At 35.1% G+C, this 12,013-nt stretch overlaps 1 protein-coding gene across 15 annotated transcripts in view; it reads left to right on the top strand.

The window, feature by feature from the left end:
- FRYL (FRY like transcription coactivator) overlaps positions 1-12,013 on the top strand; it is a 309,155-nt gene that overhangs the window by 215,134 nt on the left and 82,008 nt on the right. For all 15 annotated transcript variants that reach the window (XM_007496478.3, XM_007496477.3, XM_056802595.1 and 12 more), the window contains 3 exons: positions 281-405; positions 2,668-2,725; positions 9,115-9,206. In XM_007496478.3, the coding sequence (XP_007496540.2) occupies positions 281-405; positions 2,668-2,725; positions 9,115-9,206 (275 nt within the window). The remainder of the gene's footprint in view (positions 1-280; positions 406-2,667; positions 2,726-9,114; positions 9,207-12,013) is intronic.

Below are 12,013 nucleotides of genomic sequence, written 5' to 3'. Positions count from 1 at the left end.
ATTAGATCATCCAAGTAGGAGTCAAGAGACCTGAGTTCTAGCCTCAGGTGTGTAATTACCCTGCTGTGTGACTTTGGGCAAATTATTTAACCACCTTGAGTTAAGCCAGTTTTATTGATTTGTTTTTCCAGTACAGCCTGTATGATGTTTATGTCTGTCTACTCATTATCCCTGACCAAAAAATAGTTTAACATGTTAAATTATTTTTGTTCTTTTTAGTGCTATGAGATTATAGGTTTACTTTGTCTACTATAAAAACACAGTATTTTTTCCCCCCTAGATTATTGGCATTCCATCCCCTTCTTCCTTGTTTAAGCACATAGTTCCAATGATGCGCTCTGAGAGCATGGAAATAACTGAATCCCTTGTTCTTGGTCTTGGCAGGACCAACCCAGGAGCTTTTAGGTAATTATTATCTTGTCTCTATATTTTCTATATAAGTAAATAATGAATAGAAAAATTGGCTACTTATTTAGAATTCTAGGAGTAGTGATTTTGATAATGTTTCTTCATCTCTTCAATGTAGTGATTTTTAAAAAAAATGAATCTATCATCCTTATTTATTTTTTTAAGTAAATTGAGCCTTATGATGCATCCCTGTTTTTTCACCTTCTCAAGTATTGTACTATATTTACAGACTTATCAAAAATTAGGATGAATTTTAAATAACATAAGTGCAACAGTTGTGTGTTTTTAATTCTCAAGCTTACCATAGACCAGCATCCTTAGTGCTTTAACTATTTTAGAAGCACATTCTTTCATTCTGTCTGAGTCTAAACTTCCCTTCATTTTCTTAAGAATGTCCTTAATTAATCTTATCAACCATATAAGATATCACCTGACAATACATATTTTCCCAACTGTCATGAATGATATTTCCATGACCAAACCTCCTCTTGCCCCCTCAGCACTCTAGAAAGTTCTGACTTCGTTCTGACCCTGTTCTTCTACAGTCTCTCACTTAGGTATCCCATTTCCTTCTCCAAGTTTAAGTATTCTGTTATCGGTGGGGATGATTATCATTTTTTTTATACATAGATGTAGTACTACATTTCTACATATTGTTTGAATATCTTCCTAGAACTTCAAACTTGCTCTCCCAAATCTATCCCTCCTCCTAACTTCCATATTTTTGTAGTTCATTACCACCATTTTCTTAGTCACCCAGGATTAAAACATTAAATTCATTCTTGATTGATCCCTTTCCCTCACCTTCCACACCCTATCACTTGCCTTTTCCTATTAATTTTACCTTTGAAATATCACTCAAATCTTATCTCTTTCCACTACCAATGTTCTAGATCAGGCCTCTCCACACTTCCTCTTGCCCATATTTTTATCATATCTTCTTAACTGTTCTTTCTGCTTCCAATTTCTATTCTATCTAATCCATCCATTATACTGCTTACCTGTATAATATTTCTAATGTCCAGGGCAGCCATATCCCTTTCTTGCTCAGCGGTCTACAATGACACCTTATGGCATCATGAATAAAGTAGCAACTTTCTGGTTGTGTATCTAGGCTCTCTCACAGCCCTGCTCTACAACCTGCCATCTTACAACATTTACTCCTTTTTGTGCCCTTTCCTTTCTAGCCAAACTTCCTTCCATTCTGGCCATACCGCTCCTGTCTTTGTGTCACTGATCTTACTATCTCTAGTGAATGGAAAAGAATTCCTTATCCCCACTCTCACCCCAAGCTAAGATATTGCAAACTCTGAAAGTTTTTCCAGTGTCCTCTCAACTAGAAGAGATCTTATCTTTTTTAAATTTCTCATAGCACTTTTTTGGACCTTTCCTTTGCACTCAACATATTATAATTTGTATTATATATTTTGTGTTCATATCTTCATAAGCATCATAGATATTTAAGTTTGAAAAGATTTTCAACATCATCTACTCCTTATCTCATTTCATAGGTGAAGATAGTGGGGCCCAGGGAGGTTAATTAAGTTGCCCAAGGTTACACAGGTTGTAAGTGGCAGAACTACATTTCAGACATGTGCCCTCTAATTTCAGATACAGCATTTTTATCTCCCCTGGAAAAGTATAAAGTCCTTGAGGGAGATGATTATGTCTTATTTCATCCTTTTGCCATTAACACCTAGCTTAGCACCTTGCAAATGTTAGGCACCTGATGCTAAATGTTTGATGAATTATCAGAAAGCTGAATTTTTCTAACAGTCTTCAGCAGGAAAATTTAACTTTAAATATCTTAAACATTGATAAGTAATCATTTGATGTCTTGTAATGAAATGAAGGTGTATTATATTAGTAAATTTTCCTAAAGAACTATTTTTATTGCTTAGTTTTCAATAAGTTCTGCTGTTGAGTCTCCAGATTTTATGTCCTAGTGTTGTTGCTTTTTTTAAAAATTTGTTCTCAATTCTTTTCTGAGACTGTAGTTAGCTAAATACATGTTGATAAAAGAATTACCTTTTAGAAAATTAGAAGTATATGTAGAAATAATTGAATGACATAAAAATTGACTGGCCTAATCTCTGTTTCCAACCTAAATGGAATGCTAAAGATTGGTAATTGAGACAGTTAATAGGGTTGTTTGTTCTAATGTTAAATGAAAGGCTAATGTGTGTATATAGATTTTCATATGGAATTTGATTATATTAGTTTGCTTATTAATGTAGCAATTTATCATTTTTTTCCCAGAGAACTAATAGAAGAATTGCACCCTATAATTAAAGAAGCACTTGAAAGAAGGCCAGAGGTAAGAAGGATTGAGTGATTTGGAGCATTGAAATCACCAGTTGTGTATTTCTCATTTTATAAGATCATTTGTTTTCTACACTACCATCTGTGTTTGATATTGAGTATTTGAACTATTACACCATTTAAATAAAAATAAAACCCTTGCTTATTATTTCTTTGTATCTATTGAGATGACTTGCCTAAAAGTGACTTGAATCTTGGTCTTCTAACTTTTCAGGCCAGACAGTGTTCTTCTCACACAAAATAATGGGGTTGTTTTTTTGTTTTGTTTTGTTTTGTTTTTTGAGATTAGAACAACCAAAAGAAACAACAAAGCAAATTTATAATGTCTAATAAAGTATCCTTCTCAGCCATTTATGATACTAGTAAAATCCTAATGTAGATTTCTGTGACTAAAAATAATTATCCAGAGAACTAGAGAACAAGGAGAATGAGGGATCGGGAGTCTTATCAGGTTGAACTTCTGGGATGTGTTTAAATTGAAATGCACTGGTCTTGAGCTGAAATCAGTCCAATTGGTAAACAGTGATTCAATCAATGATAATATACTGACTGACTATTATTGTGTTTCTTACTAACCTGGATTCTATAGTGAGTACCAAATCCTATAAATAGTGATCCCTGATCTTAAATGATTTAGATAGAGGACTGAAGTGTTTACTTGAGTGGTACTTTTTAATTTTAAAGATATTTAAATAATCAGGTCTATGTTGAGAAGATAGAATAGATCAGTATAGGCTGGAATACTTAGAGAAAACTTGATACAGGAGGTAGGACTTGAAATGGGTTCATTATAAAACTGTTTCTTCACAAAACCCATTGATGTGGGTAGATTGTTCAAGCTGAAATGGACCTTAAAAATGACCATCTTGGTGAATGAATGTTTTCATTTCATGGATGGAGGAGTCAGTCTGAGGCCCAGAATGACAAAATAATTTGCTGAAGCTCAAATAAGTAACAAGAAGAGCCAGGATTTGAACCTGTGTTCTCTGACTTCAGGACACATGTTTTTTGTTCTGTGCTAAACTACTGATACCATTTTCAACAAAAGAGTATGTAGAGTGAACTGAAATAAAAAGAGACTGCTAAGATGATCTGGTATTATGTGATAGATGATAATAGTAGTAGAGAAGTACTCAAACATTCATAGATGTACCCCAACTAATGATGATTCCATCAGCAAAAATATAATTTGAGCTAAAATAAGGCTATAGGGTAAATGTATTTCTATTACATTATTGAGTTAGTAAAAAGTCCATTGTTCTGAAGGCTGCCCTCCCCTTGCCTCCTCACTTTGATGTGGGGATGGACAGCCTTGAAACAGAGCTGTATCCTGAAGGAAAATAAAGAGTAGGTGGCAAAATTGAAGTTATAATTCCAGGAAGTTCTTCTCAAAAAAAGAATTGTTTGTGGAAGATATGGCCTCCATGGTGCTGTAGAAACCTCTACTTATGCTACTAAGGCTCTTGAAATGTTATGAGTAACATCCAAAAAGGAACAGCAATAAACAAACTGGTTAATACTAGTTAATATTATTTCATTAGTATTGTTTCATATGATAGTTTTGTATAATTGTTTTTCAGAATAATACATATTTGTTTGCCAGTTATGTTCCTTTATTAAAGTTTAAGCTTTTTTCCAAATAAAAGGATAGCTATAGATTACCAAAACAGTAATGAATTAAGTTTTTCTAGTTCCTATTATACATTGACCATATGATTCAGTTTTTACTTCGGCCAATATTATTTAATGTGTGCTTTCAACAGAGAAATTGTTTATTATTAGGTCTTACAGAAGATAATTATTTGTCTATCTGCTCTCCTTCCTATTTATATTGATTGTGGAGATCTAGTGGTTTTCAGAATATGTAACAATGAAAATTCTACATAATTTTCTGTCATAATTCTGTACACTTGGAAATGCATTAAAACCACTCGAGAAATAAGCTAAATTTCTTTTTAAGGATTCACCTATGGGAGAAAGAGAAAGAACATGAATAGACTTGTGAATGAAAACATGATATATTGCTTTTTTTTTTATTTGACAGAGCAGCCTTTGTTTTGTATAATGCTTTGTAGGATGTAATAGAAGTTTAAACTAATCTTGCTTGGACAATTGGACCCAAATAAACATATTTATGTTCCTGAACAATAAAAAGCTATTGAGCTTTTAGATTTTTATAAATCATTATTTTTAATACGCCTCCATTTTTGATTCTCCGTTTAACCCCCAAGTATTGATTCTAAAACAGAACAGCACCAAGGGTTAGGTATTTGGAGTTAAGTGACTTGCCCAGGATCACACAGCCAGTAAGTATCTGAGGCCAAATTTGAACTTGGGACCCCCCATTTCCAGGCCTGGCTTTCTATCCACTGAGCCACCTTAAATCTTTATTCTTAAAGCCAAAAAACCTGGATTCATGTCTAGTTGCTGTTACTTATTCTCTGTGTAACTCTGGACAAATGACTTCAGAGGCCAATTTTCAAACCATGAAATGGGTATAATCATACTTTTACTAAGTATCAAAGATTGCTGTACTTTGTAAATCCTGAAGGACTATGTTAATGTTTGATTTATATACATATATAAACATACATTTGAGAAAAGATACATTTGTGGGCTTCCAAAAATATGCTGTATTTCTCAGATCTTTTCTAATCTAAGATTTGGTTTTACAAAGAGCCCTTAGACTGACTGGCAATGGGAGAAAGCCTCAGAATTTGTAGCTGTCCTTTCCTTTTAGGGCTTAGCATGTCAGGTCTCTGTCTCCAGGTTTTCAGATGTCTAAGCTTTTCCTAAAACCCAAGAAGCAAGATTAAAATGATAGTTCTCAGAAGATTTTGAACCTTGTTTTAAAAAGTTTAACAAAATGTATTATGTACTACTAGCTAGGTTGCCGTTCATATCCCCAGAAGAATAGGATAATAATAAAATGCAAAGGATAGAGCAACACAAAGGATGAGGAAGTGCATTGATTAAAGGGGGGTCCCATTGTCTAGGTAGAGGAGGGTGGGGGAAGAGGAAGAAGACGAGAAGAGAAGATGGAGAGGTGGGATGAGTGGAGGTGAGAAGGAAGAAGAGGAGAGAAGAAAATTTGAATTTATTAAAAATGCTTGCTATGTGTTAGACTATGTGCTAAGTTCTGTGTTTGTAAGTTGATACCTCTTTGTATATTGTTTCTATTAAAAGGTTAACATCTTTGAGTTGTTATGAAAACAGGCACAAATGGAGTGCCTGAGCTAAGTTGGACTGCACACCTAGGATTTAGGCAGCCTAATATGTTGGTGATATAGATGAAACACTTCAGGATGTAATTGAAAATATTAATATTGAAAGTATCAAATTGGGACAGCTAGATGGCTCAGGCCTGTAGATGGGAGGTGCTAGGTTCAAATTTGGCCTTAGATACTTCCTAGCTCTGTGACCCTCAGCAAGTCACTTTACCCCAACTGCCTAGTCTTTACTGCTCTTCTGCCTTAGAACCAATACTTTTTATCAATTCTAAAATAGAAAGGTTTAAAAAAAAAGTACTAAAAAAAGGGTTAGAAGACACTTGATTTGAAAGTATTCTGGACCACAGTTTCTCATATGGAAAGTAAGGGGTTTAGGACCAATAAAAGGTTCTAATGCTCACTTTTTAAGCTTAAAACAAAAAATCATCATGCTGTCTCATAATAGTCATGCGATATGTAAATGTTTTCCTCTGGATTCCTGTAATCTGAATGGCTACTTAAATAAATCTCCCCACCTTTACTCCCCAGGCATCTGTAGTCCCAAAGTGGGGAACCTGAGAGTGTCATCACTCACGTCTCCTTCTGATTCACATGCTTTGATACTTTCTAAGAGAAACTGACTTTTAATTTAAGTATCTATGGAGAAGCGGTTGTAGTGTAGTGAATGGAAGTCAGGGCCTCAGAGGCAGGACAACCTGATTTCCAGGTCTGGCATATCCTACACCAAAGAAATCAGGTTCAGTTAAGAAAAACGTAGCTTAAAACTGCACTAAGGCTTTTGGGATATGCTGTATTATATTTGGGCCCTAATAAGTAAATGGTGAATACAAAGATGAATATAGTCCTTGCCATCATGGAACCAGGAGTCTGAAATATACAGTGATAATTCAGAGCACTCAGAGTATATTTTATAAATAGATCCTTTTTTAAATCAAATCATCAAATTGGGGAGAAATTGTCTGCCTGGTTTTGTGGAGAAAGACACTCATTTTAAGATTCTATTCATTTTCTATTTTCTTGGGTTGATAATATATACTAACTGCTAGGATTTTTAATTCCATGTCTCCTGACTCTAGTTGAGATAAATCTGTCTTCCATATCTGAAAATATATGTTGTGAAGCAATTTCTTAATCAGTTATGGAGGTCACTTGTTTGGTCCTTATATGAACTATTGAATTTGTTGAGAACTTTTAAAGAACATTTTTCAAATTTGTACCTTTGTGACTTCTTTTTCAATGTTTAGAGCACTAAGTCTTCTGAGAGAAGATACCAGGCCATTGTCAGATGATATAGTCTCCCTACAGTTATCTGATCCTTTGAGAGCTGGAGTAGGGAAACTCTTTATTATGAAATCATCATTATTGATCAAAATCCAAATAAAAATCAAATACTGTTGTACTCTCAGCTTAAATCAGAAAGTTTCACTAAGGCTTAGATCCTGTTATTCTTAGCTATACTTTAACCACTGCTTGCCTGGCAGCTAGAAGTTTCAGACTTTGAAGTGTTAAGTCTGAATAAATTAAGCACTACAACCTTTATTTTCTGTAATTGCAGTGCCCTAAAAGTCTTAGCACAGTTTTAAGCTCTAATAGCTTAAAACATGGAATTAAACTCTAGGAAATAGAGAAAAAAGTAACAGAATCTTTAAAAATGAGTGCCTTTCTCCCAAAAATAAGTAAGAGAACTTAGTTCAAATTATTTGTTCAAATAAATGATATATTTATAAAATACACTTCCACACGCTTTGCATTATATTTGTCTGTTGTACATGTTAGCCTATCCTATGTTGGTTCCTTTATAACTAGACCTGTGATACCATTGTTACTGGGTGTTCCCATTGAGCAAAATTCCCAAGTTTTAAATTTAATTTTAAATTTTATTAATTTTAATTTTTAATTAGATTTTTGTTATAATATTTAAATTAACTAAAATAATACTAATTTAAAATTTTTCCACTTAAAATAAATGCCTTGCTCCCAAAAATGTACCAGGGCAAATGGCACCTGTTATTTGTTTCATATTTTTAGAGAACTAGCTACCTAAAGCACTATGAGTTTAACTCTTAGAGTCATGCATGCCAGAGTTTGATATGGAAGTCAAGTCGTCCTGCCTCGGAGGCCCCAACTTCCAACCGTGACAGTGCATGGCCTTTCTATGTATACTTGAATTAAAGCTTTAGCAGCTTGTAATTACAGTAAGATTTTGAGCCATCCTGTATTCTACTTGATCCTTTAATTGTCACAATTAACTGGTTATTCATGTCATTAAGCAGCAAAATTTCTCTCTTAGCTTGCTTCTGTCTACTACAGTTTTTAGGTAAGAACCTACCAAAAGTTTTGGGGCTTCTTGGAATCCCCTCGAGTTTGGTTTCTTATTCTTTTCCTTTGATTTCTGTGAAACTTGGGACATCCTTATGGATTCTCTTCCATTTAGTACAGTTTTCTCCACATTCTCTAGCTACTGATTAACAAACTTAAAAATAGGACCATACGAGCATAGATCTAGAACTGGAAGTAACCTTCAAGACCATCTAGCACAACCTCATGTCCCCATTTTACAGATGGTTAAAAAGGTTCAAAGGGTGACCTGCTCAAGGTAATACCATGTGTGACAGAGCCAGGTTTGAACCCAAATCCTACACCCCTTTCTACTGTACCATGCTGCCTTCCTAGATCTAGAATCTTAATTTTTTCACAGAAGTTATCATAATATCATGATTCAATATAGTTATTCACCTTCTGCTTATTGACAGTATTATACCTGGAAGAATTCCTGAAATGATGTTTTATATAAATGAGATATTTCGGATAATGTGAATCAGTAGTCAATAGTACTATAACAGCCAGGTGGCTCAGTGCATAAAGAGCCAGGCCTGGAAAAGGGAGGACTTGTATTCAAATGTGGCCTCAGAATCTTTCTAGTTGTAGGACCCTGGGCAAGTCATTTAACCCCAATTACCCAGCCCTTACTGCTCTTCTACCTTGGAACCTCTATTTTAGTATAAATTCTAAGATAGAAGGTATGGGTATCAAAAAAACAGCCAATAGCATTGCAATGAGGAAAACACTTGGTATCCTTTGAAGTTCCATAAAGAAAGCAAGATAGCGCTGCATACATTTTAATATGTCTTGTTTTTCCTTTGACATGGAACAGAATATGAAACGGCGCAGGCGTCGAGATATTTTGCGAGTGCAGCTGGTACGGATATTTGAACTGCTGGCAGATGCTGGTGTCATTAGCCACAGGTTAGTTATCTGAGTTGTTTCACTTGGGGCAATAACATTGAAATACTATTGAGTATATCATTTTTCTCTCTCTCTCTCTCAAAATATAGTGATAAAAATTTTTTTGAGGAAGGTTAATCTCCATTACTTCTATAGGATAGTATTTCCAATCTAGTCAGATTATGTGGCAGTTACGTGCCTCACAAAATTATGAATCATGGCACAAGAAGGAACCATGAAAGCCAATGATAATCTAATCTGTCCCTGTCCTGGAACCCCCTTTGAACATGTCGGACTAATGGTCAATCATCCAGACTTCGACCAGAGACTTTCAGGGAGAGGGAAACTGCGGTCTCTTGAGGCCATTTGCCCTCTTTAATTTTTTTTTTTTGAGAAACTGTCATTGTGAAAAGGTTTTTCCTCTTATCAAGACTAAATTTGTCTCCTGATGTTTGTGTTCAATGCTCTGCATTCCGTCTTTAGTACCAGGCAGAACAAGTCTAATTCTTACTTTTCTATATTATGAACCTCAAGATTCTTAGAATCTTTCCTTTTCTTGTTTGGCATTACAACCATACTTATTTAGGAAGTAGTGAGGCAGTGTGCTATAGAAGAAAGGGTATTTGCCCTTAGGTTAGACAACCAGTGTTAAAATCCCACACACTACATCTGTGTGACACGGGAAAGTCACTCGTGCTACCTAGGCCTCTGCATTCTCCTCTTTGAAATGGTCCCTGAGGTCTCTTGTAGCTCGATATCTATAAGCCTGTGATGTTCCTAGAACAAATTTTAGTAAAATAGTGATATGAAAATGATAGTAATTCACTACACTGGCCATAACAGGATGGGAGAAGTGGGACAAACAATACACCTGGCATAAGTGTGTGGTGTTGTTGTTTTTTTTAAGTAATTTTACAATTTCAGTAAATATTAAAAAGCCTAATCATTATGGTCATGTAAAATTATATAGTATTCTACATTACAGGCTCTCTATATAAATGTAAGGTATTATTCCAATTCGCCCTTGGCCTTTTCCTCCTATGATTTGTCTCTCTTTATGAATTCTTTACACTTGTTATCTAACCCTTTCATTTAGCACTCATAGTGTTTTGTAATAGCATTCCTTTAGTCTCATTATTTTGTTCTACAATTAGTATCTACTGTGTACAGTGTTCTAAAATGAATGTAAAGCCTGAGACATCTTGGACATTTTGGAATTTACCATCTAGCATTGTGAAGTTTTTCATATATGCATATATTATCTCTTTGACTATAGATTGTCATTTCTTTTAGCATTAATATATAGTTTCTGTTACCTCTTTGTATCATTTGTATTATTAAGCCAATGCTGAATTCAAAGCAGGTATTCCAGAAAGACTTTTCATAGGGCAGCTGGGTGGCTCAGTGGATAGAAAGCCAGGTCTGGGGTCAGGAGGTTTGGGGTTCAAATCTGGCCTCAGATACATAAGTCAGTTAACCCCAATTGTCTAGCCCATATTGCTGTTCTGCCTTGGAACCAATATTTAATATTGATCCAAAGACAGAAGGTAAGGAGAGAGAACTAGAGTTACAATCCCTGTTTCAAGGAACTTATGTTCTAATGGAAGAGACAAGGATATATATTTATGCAGAATAAATACAAAGCAGTTGCATACAAGACAATTTGAGAGAGATGGTATTAACAGTTCAAGGGGTCAGGAATGGTTTCATAAAGAATACAGTTTTTCAACTGCATCTTAACAAAAGAAAATGATTCTGTGAGTGGGGAATTAAAGGAGACATATTCTAGGCATGTTGGATAGCTGGTGCCAAGGAAAGGGGATGAGAGGTGAAGGGATGCTTTTGAAGAAAAGAAAAAAGGCCGCTTAGTCTGGGTTGCTGAGTTCAGAAAGGGAAGAAATAAAGTGTGAGGCTGAAAAAATAGGCTGGAGTAAGGTTGTGAAGGGCCTTAAACCTGTGAAAAGTCCATGTATTTATTATTCTAGAGGCAGTAGGGGGCCACTGAAGTACATTGTGTAGGAGAACCACATGGTCAGATCTACACTTGAGGAAAATTACCTTGGCAGCAATGTGGAGGAAGAACTGAAGTAGGGAGTAATTTAGTTAGTTCAGTTAGGAGTCTGTGCTAATGTTCTCTCCATGGCCAGATGTGCTTCATGAATGTCTATTGTACCAGGTGTTAAATATCTTAGTTTTTAGTCTTTGTGGTTTTCATGTCATATTCCCCTCACATTTTTCTGAACATTTTTAGATAAAATACATCCTCTTTGTTGGTTTTGTATTCAATTTTAATTTTTACCCAGATGAGCAAAAATTAGGTCTTTCTAAAGAGTCATCTTTTGCAGATCATATGTCCTTGTTCATCTTTGGAGAGAGTACCTAAATCCATGGGAGCATAGAGTCACCTAAGTATATAACATAGGCTTAGTATGAGTTTTAACAAAGAAGTCATATCAATAAGAGTACATCAATAATTGCTGATATGCCACTGTCTCAGGACCATTTTAGAAATTGGTTAGGTGATGGCATTAGCCCAATACTATTTCATTCCCATCCTGAAATGGCTATCATGACATTATTTGGATTGTTGATAATGTTATATTGGAGCTATACCGTATCTCAGTGAGTTCCAGGTTCATTTGTGAATGATTAGTCTAATGGCCCATATAAAGTAAAACAATTAATGAAGAATGTCTGTCGTCCAAACTACAACCTTGGATGGCCAACCCATTAGGTTAGTCCTCATGGGCAACGAGGAGGGCACAGAATTGCAGGAGGAAGAGGGTGATAAATTATTTTTGAAAGATTGACTAGTACTTCCAATAGCT

The sequence above is a fragment of the Monodelphis domestica genome, chromosome 6 (assembly GCF_027887165.1).
Source record: "Monodelphis domestica isolate mMonDom1 chromosome 6, mMonDom1.pri, whole genome shotgun sequence".
NCBI classification, from domain to species: Eukaryota; Metazoa; Chordata; class Mammalia; order Didelphimorphia; family Didelphidae; genus Monodelphis; species Monodelphis domestica.
Note: the sequence above shows the minus strand (reverse complement) of the source record. Positions and strands in the feature narration are given on the sequence as shown.